Genomic DNA, 14,854 nt, shown 5'->3' on the forward strand with positions numbered 1-14,854 from the left:
AGTTCAAGAGCGCAGCCCTATCCTATATGGGTTTACTTGGAAGTAAACCCACAGTGGGCCTTACTTTCAAGTACATGTGCATAATATTGCAAAGCCATACTGTGCAGTCTGGTTCTGTAGATTTTGCTCATTGCAGCAGGCTCCTTGATTTCCTATTACAAGTAGCATCTGCTATGGCAGGGGGGCATCTAATCTCTTTCAACCCTAGGGCTAAATTCAATTTTGGAGAAGCTCTCGGTGACCACTGGTGGGCGGAGCTGAAAGCAAAAGGACTAGGGCCAAAATGCTGGCATATTTTAGTTTAAAGCTTTTACTGCCAGTAACAAAGCCTGACAAGAGGCATTATTTATTTATTTATATTATTTCTTTGGTTTCTACCAAGGAAATGGCACACAAGATAGCGGACAATAATAACAACTGAAATGTCAAATAAAAACTTTGTTAAAAGAAAAACATTAAAAGCACAATTAAAAGTAGAACAGTGAAACAATTTCAAAAAGCACCCAACAGCATTTCAGCCTTTTAGAATGAGGTGGTGGTAGTGGGGAACACAAAAGCCAGGAAACCATCAAATGATTGTTGGTTGGGGGAAAGGGGGTAGAGACAAGGGAAAGGAGCATTGCCATCTGCGGAACCTTGCGGGCCTGGATTTCGGCCCCCAGGTGGCACACAGGCCTGAGGTTTGACACACCTGTGCTGTGATGATCCCATTTATCGTTCCACCCCTTTTGTAACTGCGCTGCTGCCATGGGAATGGCAAGGTCAGGGTGGGTGAGGGCAGTGATGTATGGAAGAAAGGAGAACTCAAAAAAGTGAACAAAATTTTGTGAGCTGCTGGCTTAGCCTACCTCCAGCTCCAATAACACAGTTCGTAAAAAGCACAAGTATGTGGAATATAAATGGCTCTAACAAGTACCAACAGGAATCAAAACCACTTGTATAAACACATGGCTTGATTCCATAGAAAGCTTCCAGTGCAAGTATTATTAACTTCCTTTGAGGCTTCATAAGTGAGCCTGTTTCTTATTTTAAATTCACTCCTTGACAGTTTTTAATGATAATTTCGGCTTCTTTCCTTGACTGAAGGAAAAGGTGGTGGGGTGGGGGGAATGAATGCAGTGCTAGTCAGCTTAGCTATTTTCAAATGCTTTGAGTTTAAGACTTTAAAAAAAACTTCTGAAAACGTAGGTGGACTGCAAAGGCATCGCCCCTTTCACCATGGCATAGAATATTTTTAACAGTGTGAAATATATTTGCTTCCAGACTCTGTTATTTTCATTCTTTGCAGTGAATGATTTCAGTGTTACTTTGAATGAATCTGCAAATTTAAACTGAATCCAAGCAAAGATTACAAAAAAGGTTTTTTTTAACAAGGAATAACAAGCCCCAGTCTTGTTTGCTCCTACAATCACATATGAATGCTGATATGGACAGAATACTCCGCACAAGTATGAGCTGCCCCATCCTTTAGAAATAATTTCTTCAGTGTCAGGAGGATGTCCTGCCTTGCCTAAGCATCCCATCTTTGACTAATTCTACTTACCCGTGTAAAGTTGGTCAGTACAACTGTCCAAATAAATCATTACTTTTAGTTTAGTAATTCTTCTTCTAATGATTTATATTTAATCTTCAGGCATATGGGAATTTAAGGTAATATAAGAGCTGGTGTGGGCATAGTAGCTAACACTTGGCTCAAGTTTAAAAGCCAAACCATGTTTTTTCCACTGGAACTTCGCATCAAGCTGGCAGCAATCTCCTCTTCTCATGCACTCTAATCCCCTTCCTCGCTTCATGGTTCGGACAAACCATAGTTTGCCGAACTATCTGAATCCTGCAAACTGGCGTGATCAAACCATAGTTTGCCTCCAATCAAAACGAGAAACCCACTTCAATAAAATTGGATGTAATGGCAAACTCTTGGTTGCCAGGACCAGGAAGGTGAGGGAGTCAGTCAGAGTATGCAATGGGACGAGAGCAGATAATGCAGTGTTTGAGGCACATTCTTGACAAGCAAACTGTGGTTTGTCCATTACATGTGAACTGAGATTATATCAGGCCTCGGTAAGAGAGAAGTCTCCAACTGAACCATAGTTTTCCTCTTTTGTAGGCCATTCCATGAAATGCTTTTCCAGGGTAACTCTCCTTATCTAATTCTTCCAGAGTGATGCCTCTTGTGTTATCACATAAATTGGCTAGTCAAGGTATTAGTCCGCAAGAATTATATAAGCAGTTATTTCCCTGGAGAAGCGTTTCCTTCCCCAAACACATTGCAGCATATACATTTTTTCTAGCAGGTGTCGTGAGCGTTTTCCCTCTTCTCCCGTGCCCACCACCTTTCAGTTCTGACTCCCCCTTTCCCATCTCCTCTCCCCACCATATTTTCTTCTAGATTAATATTAACTACTCCCTGTAACTCCAACTGTATTCTCTGTGTTGATATCCTAGATTTCGCCGTCAGCTCTCAGAACCTTGCAATTCATTTCCTCCTTTGCCTGCCATGCCAAGGGAAGGGCGCCCGATGTACCAACGACAGATGTCTGAGCCAAACATCCCTTTTCCACCTCAAGGGTTTAAGCAGGAGTACCATGATCCAGTGTATGAACACAATGCCATGGTTGGCAATTCAGTCAATCAAAATTTCCCTGCTCCTCTGATGATCAAACAGGAACCTAGAGATTTTGCATACGATTCAGGTAGGTTGAAGGTATTCTTTTCCTTTTGGTCAGTAGGGTTTTGTTTATTTAACAGGTCTGTCCCATAAATAAGCCTCATAAGAGAGATAACGTTTAGATAAATTGGAATGCTACTTTGAGTTATCGTTTTAGATTGTTATGCTAGAAAGGGTTTTATCATACCAGACTCCCAAGTTATCAGCGCTGGCAGATAAAACAAGATGAAGCTGTATTCAAAATACGCTGTCATCGGGGATAGATTTCTTACTCAAGAAGAAGATAGGCCTCCAAGATGATATGAAGCTACCACTATTAACCTACTATTAATCTACAATAGGTTAACTGTAGATAGTTTAACTTATAGGTGAGATTCAGATGATCAGCAAGGAAAAAGAAGCTATGGTGGTTTCTTTTCCCTGCCCTGCGTGTACTGCTCATGTACCCACCAGTTTTGTGCACCAGCCAATACTTATCCTTGCCGCAGTGCGAGTTGCTGTGTTGTTTAAACCTGATGAGGTACGTGGCAGGGGTGGCTTCTAAACCACTATACAACTCATGGCTTGATGTACGGGTTACGGGGTGGTTTGGAAGCCTGCCGTGCACCTCACCGGTTTTGGAAAACACAGCAACCCATGCTTTGGTGAGGGCATAAGGAAATGGCAGGTATATGAGTGGCACATGCGGGCTGGGGGGAAAAAGCTACGGTCGCTGCTTTTCCTCTGCTGATCATCCAAACCCAGTCATAGTGTCCAGGTTCAGACATCACTTCAGAACCTTCCGTTGGCCTGATCAGAGGTTGCATATGCAAAATGGTGGTGGAATGCACCCAACGTACACCATGGCAGATCATGCATTAATTAACCCTTGATTTGGCCCCCAGGTCAGATTAACCCGTTACATGTGAATGGGCCCAAAGAGACATACCACCCAAAAATGGTGGTGTTGGTTGTGGCACCCCAACTGCGGAATGACCTCCCCATGGAGGTGTGACTACTACAAACTTTGTAATTGTTTCTGTGCCAGCTCATAGCCTTCTTGTTTACCCAGGTATTTTAACTGGCGAATTTTCACTGTTTTATTCTATTTGCTGCTCTTTCTGTTTTTAAGATGATGATGTATTTTTAGTGTTTTTATTATACTGTCTATTATTTTAATTGTACTTGTACACTGCCCTGGTATCCGCAAGGATGAAGGGCTAGTTTAAAACTTTTTAATAGATACTAACAAGGTAGGCTGGGCCGTGCCTCAGTTCCACCCCTGTTTACCAGCTGCTCTCATGAGAATAATTTCTTGCTGAATTGCACTGAAAATGAAACATTTCAGTTGCTGAAGGAGATAACTGGAAGTTGAGCTTGACTCTGTTGCTCTGGATAGTTATACTTCTCTCTGTCCCTTTAAGGTCCAGGACTGGAATGTTTTCAGTAATTAGGAATATTATAGAACCCTTAGTCCAGCCTTCCCCAACCTGGTGACCTCTGGATGTTTTGGACGACAACTCTCATCATCACTGAACATTGGCCAGGCTGGGTGGAGCTGGTGGGAATTGTACTCCAAAACCTTGTGGAGGGCACTCAAGCGGGGAAGACTGGTGTAGCTGATTAAAAAACCACACTTATTCATACAGCCTCTTTATATCCTAAACATCTCTGTAACAGTACAACCTTTCATAAACACCTCTTCTGTTTATATGCAGTTGTAGTTCTCCAGAAATTTTGGATGTCTGTCAGGTAATTCAGATGAATTGAGGATGAATCAGAATGGCAGTTTCCAAAGACATTTGTAGTCTGTATGCCAGCTTATAGTTTATGCTGTTCTAGTTCAGTTTAATAACCATTTACAATATGAGTACAGTACATTTGATCCCTACAGGCAAGCATTATGGATCCACCCACTTGTTCAGTGTAAGGAACAGGCAACATGTTACAGATTAAAGCTCTGATTGTGGATTATTGCCTCGTGGAGTTGTAAGGTAATTACCCCAGTCTTGGGAAGCCAAGTGTACAGCATCAGGAGTTTGCCCCTTGCTTAACAGAAGGCCAGGGCTTTCAGCCACGTTGATAGTTGCTCTGGAAGGTTCCAACTGATAAATCTTGAGCACATTCCTATCAGAAATGATAGGATTCTTTTTCCCCATTGAGGATGACAAAATCTGTGAAAACTTGTTCCATCTTCTAAAAGTGGCTCAAAACCTGGGAACCATTTCATTTGAGCATAGCAGATGTTGCCACTGACACAAAGAAATAAAAGAACTACAGTCTCACTCACTGCCTTATGATCTTTACAAGTGCACTTATTCAGGCGACTAAATTTAAATGGTAACAAGGCTCTTTTGTCAGCCTGGTTTTGTTTTGGCAAGAAGGAGCCATTTTTCACACTCTTCATTTGAACTGGGGCTGTTGCCTGTTCTCTTTCTTTTATTCATTAGATTTTGTTTCCCCTTACCTTTTGCAAAGATTCTCATCTAGCAGAATGGTGTGTGGACTTCTGTTTCCCATTACTCATATGGAAAGCTTTTGTTTTTGCACAAGTACAGTTGTTGACTCTCATACCTACAGAGTATCCCTGATTGTCAGGAATAGCCTTGTTAAACATTAGTTTAATGTTTTAAGTGGTTCTTCTGCCCCTGCTCCAACCTTACCCTTAGAAACTCCATGATTATTGTTATATTAAAATCAAAATCCCTTTTAAAAATCCCACTGTTCTTCCAAGGAGGTCAGGATGGCATAAAACAGCCTTCCCCAACCTGATGTCCTGCAGATGCGTTGGATTCTAACTACCAGAAGCTCTGCTGGCTAGGGGACTCTGGGAGTTGGAATCCAACATGTATGGAGGGCTGGCATACAAGGTTCTTCATTTTATCCTCACAACAGCCTTATGAGGTAGATTCTGGGACACCCCGTGGAGACCATACTACACCGGTTTTAAAATCTTTACACTGGCTGCCAATTTGTTTCTGGGTAAAATATAAAAGTGTTGGTTCTTACCTTTAAGGCCTTACATGGTCTAGGTCCAAGGTACCTCAGGGAATGCCTCCTCCCCTTTGTCCCAGTCCACCTCTTAAGGTCCTCTGAGGGTTATCTGCTGCGATTGCCTAATGTGAGATTGGCAGCCACACACCAGAGGACCTTTTTCTTTTGCCGCCCCTCAGCTGTGGAATGACCTGCCAGTTGAAATGCGTCTGCTGACCTCTTTGAAGGTGATGATTCTCGCTTCTTTAAAGCGAGAATTAAACACTCTATTATTCTGGCAGGCCTTCCCTTTTTAGAATTGGTATTCCTTTTCGCTTATTGTTATATTTTGTTTTTATGCTGTATTGTTTTTACTGTTGATTTTTCTGTTTTTAACTTTGTATGCCGCCTAGAGTATTTTATATGTAGGTGGGATATACATTGAATAACTCAAATAAAATAAAATAAAAATAGGTTAGGCTGAGAGAGAGAGTGACTGGCCCAGGATCACATAGCGAGCTTCATGGCTATGTAGGGATTTAAATCTGGATCTCCAGCCCTAGTCTGAAACCCTAACCAGTACACCACACTGCCTCTCTCTGTGGATGTGTCTAACACACAAGGCTCTTCCTAAGGACATCATCTTTTTCAATGTGACAGAAAGACCCAGGGCACAATCCCTAGCTCAGCTCCAGGATCAAAGGATCCCAGTAGGGCCCAGTGACGTCTTTCTTTCTTTGGCATTTGCACTGCACATCGTAGCATATGAGCCATTATCCAGAATGTGCATATATTTGAAAGACCGCATTCTCCCATGCCCAGGATTTAAGATCTTGGGGGGAGGCCCTTCTCTTGGTCCCACCACAGTCGGAGGTATGTTTGATGGGGACATGAGGGAGGGTCTTCTTAGTGGCCATTCCCAGGCTCTGGAATTTCCCAGCCAAGGGAGGCTAGGTTGGTTCCCTCTTTGTTGTCTTTTGCCAGCAGGCAAATACATTTTTATTCAGGCAGGCCTTTGTCATGTGAGCTGGTTTGTTGCCGAAGGGGGTTGGGTACTGTTTATTTCTTTTTATTGTTGTGTTTTTAATTGTTTTCTGTTTTAGACAAGATTCTGTTTTTATCTGTATTTTATTATTGTTAGCCGCCTTGAGTATCAGTTTGGCAGAAAGGCAGGATATAAAGTTAATAATAAATAAATAAAATCGTGTCTTGTCTGTTAATATTTCCCATCCAGTCTTCCCTCTGTAATCCATGGCCTGACCCCAAATTAATTTTGAGCTTTGAGGTTTAGTAAATAATTTGGCTGGCTGACACTTTGGCTGTGCCGGCTTCCTTTTTACTATAGTTGCTGTGGACACACATGGAGGAAGCTGATCGATAAGATTACGTTGGGCATCGTTGTGATCCCTCTGTACATCTGCATGGAGGGATAGTGTCTTTAGGGTGCAATCCTATGCATGTTTAGACAGAAAGTCCTACAACTCCCAGCATTCCCCCTCCAGCATGGCTCATTGGGGAATGCTAGAAGTTGTAGGGTTTTTTCCTGTCTAAACATGCATAGGATTGCACCCTTAAACTTCCTTTACTACTTGGTGGATGGCCCTCATTCCAGTATGTTTTGTTTCTGATTCCTCTTCATTTCTTCCATCACCGTTAACTTCAGGAGTTGGTCTCTTTGCTCTTGCAGGAGAAGAATTAGTTCTAAAAATGAGCTAGCAGTGTAGCCAGGAGCCATGAAAAATTGATTTGTGGCCTCAAGAGTACTTTTTATCGGCTTCAAAATCACCACTTCTAAGTTGACACATCTGTACACAACATAAATTGTAGTCAACAACTGTGGCCTGATGATATTTTGTCTTGTTGCCATCTGTTCTCCAGAAACCACCATTTTCCCCGTCCTTGCTCCAAGAGAACATTAAATAACCCTTTTGGAGACATAATGCATTTGCCATTGAATCATTGATTTTATTACACTTATGGATGTTCGGGGATAAGTCGCACTGGAAAAAAAAAAGCTTGCATAATATTACTTTGTTGTCCAGATAAAAGTTCAAAAATCTGTTTCGCAAGATCATTATACTAAGATGTTCCTTCTGGGATATTTTAAAAGAGCCTCATAACTGCTGATTGCTTTTGAGCACTGTTCTTACCCGTTTTGGAAATCTGGTGAATGAAAACCATTATTATGGAATGATTATAACTCTATTAAAACATGACATTAATTATGACATCGGAAATGGCAGATCAATTAGTTGTAATTGTAATTGCAGGTATGCAATTTCTGTTGCAGAATGTTGAGATAATGGAACATGGAAAGAAAGAGAAATGTCAACAGAGTAGAAGCTGTTTTATTTTTCCTTCCATCCTAGGAGCCATATTGTGGGAAGAATTAAGTAACATAAAATAAGGCAGTGTCTTTGATTTGATTAATCTCTATTGGAGGAGGAGTAAGAAGCTTTTATGTGACCCAGAATTCTGCTTGATGAAAGGTTCTAGGTAATTCAATAGCTTGGATATTCCTCATAATCAACTGCAGTTAGTCCATTTAAAATAGTGATTTACCTATATCATGTTCTATTGTTCTTTCAAAAACTGTGATCAGTACAGATCATATCCCCAGTCGCTTACCCCCTATCACCAACCTTCGCTTTGACTGAATAACTTAACAAGATTGTTGAATGACTAGCTGCAACCTGCTTCAGGCGTGCCAGTCCCCTATTCCTCTGCCCTTTCAGTCTGGCTATGGGACTGCTCTTACGGCTTGGATATATTATCTTTGGTCAGACAACATTAGGAGAAATTGTACCCTATTGTGATGATTAGGCCTGTTGATCGTGAGTTATTGGCCATGGCTGTGATATATAGCAGATTTCCATGGGGCTTGTCTCAGTTTCTACAGCCACCTTCAAGTTTGTGACCACCCTCAATTTTTATGAGGGTGGTCGCAAAGGTTGGTGATGTTTGTCTTCCTCCTCACTTCTTTTGAGTTCTGCAGGGTTCGAACTTTTTCCCCTAATGCATATATGAGGATGCTTGGTGAGGTTGTAAGAATGTGTAATTGGTATGGGAAGGTTATTCAGCTGTATGCATCTCATTTTCTTGCAACTTGGTTCCTTCCAAATTACTTTATTATTTATAAATTACCCCAATTAATTTATAAATTTATAAATTTATTATTTATAAATTACCCTGAAATCGTCACGGAACGAAGCCCCTGCCCCCCCCACAAAAGGCGCGTGGGACGAAATCCCCACCGCCCCCACCCCACGAAAGGCGCGCTAAACGGAGCACTTACCTGCTCCCGTCCACGCTGCTTTGCTAATGGTGGCCGCCCTGCGGCCATTCACTTCCTCCTCTTCATAGCCGTGATAGGCTACGTAAATACTTACGTAGCCTATCACAGCTAACGCAGGGATGACATTTGCATCCCTGCGGAGGCTGTGATAGGCCGTGTAAGTATTTACATAGCCTATCACGGCAGGGCGGGGGAACCCAGAGTACGCAAATGGAGGTGGCTACCACCATTTGCGTATGCTGGGTTTTTTCCCCCTTCCGTGTTAGGCTACGTAAATATTTACATAGCCTATCACGGCTCAATACAGAGACGCAAATGGCGGCGGCTATGACAGCCGCCCTTTGCGTCCCTGCAGGGCTGCCCAGCGGCCGGATGTCTGGCTGCGGGTGGCCGGAGCTGGCTGGTGGCTCCGCGGCTTGGCTGCAGAGCAGAGCCGGCCGGGCAGGATTCCGGAGGGAGGGACAGAGCACCTCCCCCCCCCGTCGAGGATTCCGGGGGGAGGGACAGAGCGCCTCCCCCCCACCGCGGATTGCCCGGCACGGAGCCAGGGAGGTGTTTCGTACATCCCTAATCCTGTGGCCATCTAGCTGCTGTCTAGCGGCCACAGGATTGCTCCCTAAGTATATTTGCTTACTCAAAGTGGCTTTACCTGTTACAAACAAGCACTGATAGTGGAAGTGGCAGACCCTTATGCAAGTTCTTTTTCCAGTTCTGGTGTAATATGTGAAGATGGCGGGATTTCATGTGCATGTATCTCCCCCACGTTACAATGTGTCTGCTCCACAGGAAGGTGCTTTGGTTTCTTCTGGTGATGGCGTCATGTGCCATTGTGGGAGACTGGATGCTGATGAATCCGCTGAAGCTGTATATAAACCTCACTTAAGTCAATGGTGATCAGCGCTTCTTGCACTTTAACTGGGGGTGGGGGGAGTGGGTGGCAGTGAGTGTCCCATCTTTAGTGGGACTTGGCCTCTAACGGTGAATCAGATTCACACCCTTGGATAATCCTGGATCCATTACTTCACCAGGATCCATATTTGTGGCTGTGACCAGGAGTCTATTTGTCAATTTCATCTGATTAGCCTGCTGTGGCCTCTTTTTGCAACTTTGGACTTAAGTACCTGTCATTCATTGTTTTCATAACCTCAATAATAGATTACTGTAATGTCAAATATTTGGGGCTTCTTTTGATGATTCTTCAAAATCTTCAGTGGGAGCAAACATGGTAGCTTCTCTCTGGGAGCAAATTACAGCAGAGCATCCGGCATCTGCAATGGCTGTTGTCCTGCTCTAGCTGGATCAAGCTCAGTGTTAAGGCAAACGAAGAGGCAATCCAAAGGCAAGTCAGTAAAGAGGCAGAGGTCAAGCACAGCGATATCAGTCCAGTATGGAGCCAGTTGAAGGCAGGAGTGCTCAGGTTACAGGCAGTGGTCAAAGCAGAGTATTGCGAGGCAAGTAGGTGGTTTCCAGGAAAGAGGTCTGAAGTGCAGTGAGGGTCCTAAAATGGGAAAGTAGTCAAACAGAGTCTAAAAAGCAAAGTCAAGTAGCCTGGGCTCCCAGTGCCCCTCCCAGGGCTCAGCTGCAGTTCAATCCAGGCCCTTTGGCATCACAGGCCCTTTTGAGGGGGTCTTTCTCATGAGGAGGCCTTTACTCTTGAGGAGTCTTTTCTGCAAACAGGCAGTCCTTTGCCTGGCCATGGTCTTAGCCTCTATCTCCAGGTGGCAGTGTTCTCTTGGGCTCGACAGTTTTTCTCTCTGATGCAACAGGTGAGGCAGGTTCCTCAGGGTCCACCACTGTGGAAAGACCCAGTGTAGCTTCCCTGCAGAGGCTGGAGGGGCCCTGGGGTAGCACTGGCATCAGGGGGTTCCACATGGTCTTCAGGCTCTGCAATGTCAGGCTCTTCATCTGAAGAGTCATCATGGCCTGAGCCTGGGTCAGGCATGACAGGTCCCTCTTGTCTTCCAGGCATGGTTCGTGCTGCTGGGAGCCCTCTACAAAAATCTACAAAGTTCTAAGTGACTGGGTCCTGCACTGCTGGAGCAGATTGTAGGAGTCTGCCCCCTGAGAGATAGATAGATAGATTGATTGATTGATTGATTATAATTTTGATCTGCTCAATCACCAGTGTTCTTCAGGCAGATTACAAACAATTAAGGGTGCAATCCTATGGCTGCTAGTCAGTGGCTAGACGGCCATAGGATAGGTCAGTTCCCAGGAACTGACCTCGAGGCCCGCACTCCGAGGTTGGTTCCCTGAGAACTGACCTCCACCCCCTCCTGTGCTGCCTCATAGGCAGCGCAGATCGGCTCCATGCTTGTAAGAGCAGCAGAAACGGGGTGTTCCGGCGGGGGAGTGTCTTTCCAATACCTCCTATGCACCGTCCAGCATCTGCACACACACCCCGCTCCGACTTCCTGCGACTAGACAGCCGAAATCAGCTGTCTAGCCACAAATGCAGGCAATGCCCTGCATTGGATAGGCGGTCGCCTCGGAGTTTGGAGGTGGCCGCATATCCCAATAGGATTGCACCCTAAAATACTAAAATTTCATACAAACAATTAAAATATAAAACAATAGAAATATTTAAAATAATGTAATACTGTGTGATATAAAATAAGAAACAGCACAGGAATTGATATTCCAAATGTATTCTCTGAATTAACCTTTAGCATTTTGAGGTTAGGAAGAGATTGCTAGTGGTAGTCTACCCAACTGCTCAGAAGTCAACACACTCTTGCTTCCCAGTGGAGTGTACGGGCGCAATCCCATGCATGATTAGACAGAAAAAAATTCCTACAACTCCCAGCATTCCCCAGCCAGCCATGCTGGGGAAATAGGATTGCGCCCTAAAGGAATTAGGAAATTTTTTACTCGGTGCTGATTTTTACATTTTAGAACTAAAAATATTTAAGCTGCAATCCTATGGACCATAGGCTTTTTCAGATGTCACATCTGAGAGTGTAGAAAGAGATCCACTCTCAGAGAGGGAGGCATGAAGTCACAAGCCATCTCCACGAAGACCTTTCCACAGCCTGTGCTTCCCTGCAATCCAAACTCTGTCGGAGAGCACAAAAGGTAAATTCAACTATGTTCAGTGGTAATAACTTCTTAGTAAGTGTGTTTTGCATTACAGTGTATACCTTTTTCTCTTACTGCCTTTAAAGGATAAAATTGTCATGTGCCAACCTGAAATTTGGCTGAAATTGTCATGGTGTCATAACATAATTTCATTATTTATTTGAATCTGGATTCAGCTTTTTAGATTTTTTTTTTTTAGTTTTAGTTTTCTAAAGCAGAAGATGTTGTGGGCTGATTGGAGGTCATATATATATTTTGACAGGTCAACTGATTATGTGTGTGTATTAGACTGCCCGCTATTTGACCACTGCCCAATAGTTCAAGATTGCCCTTGTGTCAACATAGCAGCTTACCTTTTCCTTTGATGATGGTGTCGTTTGTTAGCAAGAGCAGGACTGAAGGCAGCTACCCCTGCAGCTGTCAGGGGCCAACCTAACAGCATAGCAAAGTGCCTCCCACTATAACTATAGGCATCTCCAGAGGGGAACGCAAACAGTCATCAGTGGCAAAAGCTACTGCGTGCATAGTGGATAGTGTCAGACTAGTATCAGGGAGACCCAGGTTCAAATCCGCATTTGGCAGTGAAGTTTGTTAGGTCACATTGGGCCAATCAAATAATCTTGGTCTAGCCTACCTCAAGAGCCAGTGTGGTGTAGTGGTTAGAGCAGGGGTCCTCAACCTTTTTGGACCTGTGGGCTCATTTGGGAACTTGAGATACTGCTATGGGCACCACCACAAAATGCCTGTTCAGTGATCACTCACTGCTTTGATGTTTGTCTTTTGTGTCTATGGATCTTAGGCTGCATCTTATTCTGCAAAAGCTTTTGTATTGTGTCCACTGGACTTTGCAATATCTCTTTAATAAGGGATTGTCTAATTCAGCTAATTGCTGGCAGTGCAATGCAGCTAATGCTTCTTTTAAACATATGTTTTGACAATGTCCAGTAGTTGCTTCTTTTTGCAGGGAAGCTATTACGCAGACAATTTTTGTACTGGAACAGTCTTTAATGTTCACTGATGTACATGCTCTTTTAAATTATTTATCTGTTTCATGGAAATGGTTGGTGTAAATGGATTCGCTGCACCCTTTTGACAGAAAGGCTAATATTACAACATTGGAAGGATAAACACTCACTTCCTATAATGCAATGAATTGAGAACCTTACAACACTTTCAGTATATGAAAGGGTGGCATATAGATATCACCTTCAAATGGATACTTATTTGGATATTTGGTCCACTTTTGTTGTAGCCCATGTATAAGTTCTAGAAAGTTGTTTGCATTTCATACAAATCCATGTAAGTCTATTTTAAAAAATGAGAAAAAATTCAGGTGCCCACTTCACCATGTTTGGGACCTCTGGGCTAGAGTGCTGGACTGGAACTCAGGAGATCCAGGTTCTAGGCCTCACTCAGCCATGAAGCTCATTGGGCGACTTTGGACCAGTCACTGACTCTCAGCCTAACCTACCTCACAGGGTTGTTGTGAAGATAAAATGGGAAGGTAACTATATGTATGCAGCTCTGAGCTTCTTGGTAGAAGGACTGAATAAAATAAATACATCATTACAGTTTTTTAAAGCTAATGTGCTTTTCATTTTATATTCTATTGGCTTTCTAATTTGCTTTCAGTAATTACTATAAATACCAAACCTAGGGATAGTTAGCATTGTCTCATAACATTAATTCTTTAAAAATACTTGTCCATCATTTGGCATTATGTGACAGGTCAATTGACCAGCCTCAAGCTTTGTAGAAGCCATTGCAAATCTTTTTTTAAAAAAAAACCCTTGCCTTCCTTTTGATCCTTCATAAAGAAAAGATGGTACCACCTTGCCTAAATTTAACTATGGAGGTAATTCTGTATGCATGGAATAGAAATATTTGTGTCATCTATTCAGTCTTATAATATTTTTAAATAAATTCTACACTGCCCTTCACTGTATTAGCCCCAGGAGTGTAATCAAATCACCTGTAGTGTTAGAGGGGCCTAGAGATCCATAATGCTTGCTTAAGTTCATTATTAGTGCAATTCCCTTGTCAGTAAGCCTCTGAGCATGTGAAGATGTGTCAAAAGGCCGGTAGTGGCCTCGGCACATTCCATACTAATGAGTGAGAGTGCTATCAAGCACTCTGCCTGGGAAGTGAAGTTTGTTTACAACTGGCTGTGCTGGGAACGAAGCATTGTGAGTCTATGCTGGGAATAAACGCTAGGGAGCGCTTGCTTGTGTTATGCTGCCTGATTGCTAACATGTATGGTATGAAACCCATTGTACCCCATGGCTCTGGGTTCAGAGAAGCTGTCTGATCTACAGCACTGTGTGCTGTAAGTTACTCAATAAAGTACTCCTTGTAAGTAAACCTGGGTCTGATTTATCACTATCTTGGCACCTCTAAATTAAGAGGTTGAAGCCCACAGCCGGGGCAACACATTCACCCACCAAAGTAGGTTCTAGAGTAGTATACAAAGATAAAATAGCACTGTTTGTTCTCTTCTATTTGGAATAATGCAGAGACAATAAGACACCAGTATGGCGACAGTCTGTATGTCTGACTGTCTGGCAGAGACAGTCTGACACTTTTAAACTTTGGGCTGGATCCAGATTTATACTGGATCAACTGTGCTGGTGGATAGTGGACTTTCCAACCGCTTCCTTCCCTAATTAGTCCCTCCAGCCCCCTGACACAGAGACTGGGTTTAGATGATTATGTAGAGAGAAGAAGCCATTGTGGCTTCTCCCTCACCCCACTCCTGCCGCTGTGCATGTGTTCGCCATTTACAGAATTACCAGTGCTGAAGCAGAGATTGGCATGTTGTCTGAACCCAGTGCACAGCGTGGCGGGGTGGCTTCGTACTCACC

At 43.3% G+C, this 14,854-nt stretch overlaps 1 protein-coding gene across 1 annotated transcript in view; it reads left to right on the forward strand.

Annotated features, from left to right (window-relative positions):
• Positions 1-14,854, forward strand: part of ETV1 (ETS variant transcription factor 1) — a 110,533-nt gene that overhangs the window by 60,481 nt on the left and 35,198 nt on the right. Inside the window, exon 8 of the mRNA XM_084858657.1 lies at positions 2,446-2,693. Coding sequence (XP_084714783.1) covers positions 2,446-2,693 — 248 coding nt within the window. The remainder of the gene's footprint in view (positions 1-2,445; positions 2,694-14,854) is intronic.

Source organism: Heloderma suspectum, chromosome 5, assembly GCF_057233095.1.
Source record: "Heloderma suspectum isolate Gila_16-S chromosome 5, 16-S_ref, whole genome shotgun sequence".
In the NCBI taxonomy this organism is placed as follows: domain Eukaryota; kingdom Metazoa; phylum Chordata; class Lepidosauria; order Squamata; family Helodermatidae; genus Heloderma; species Heloderma suspectum.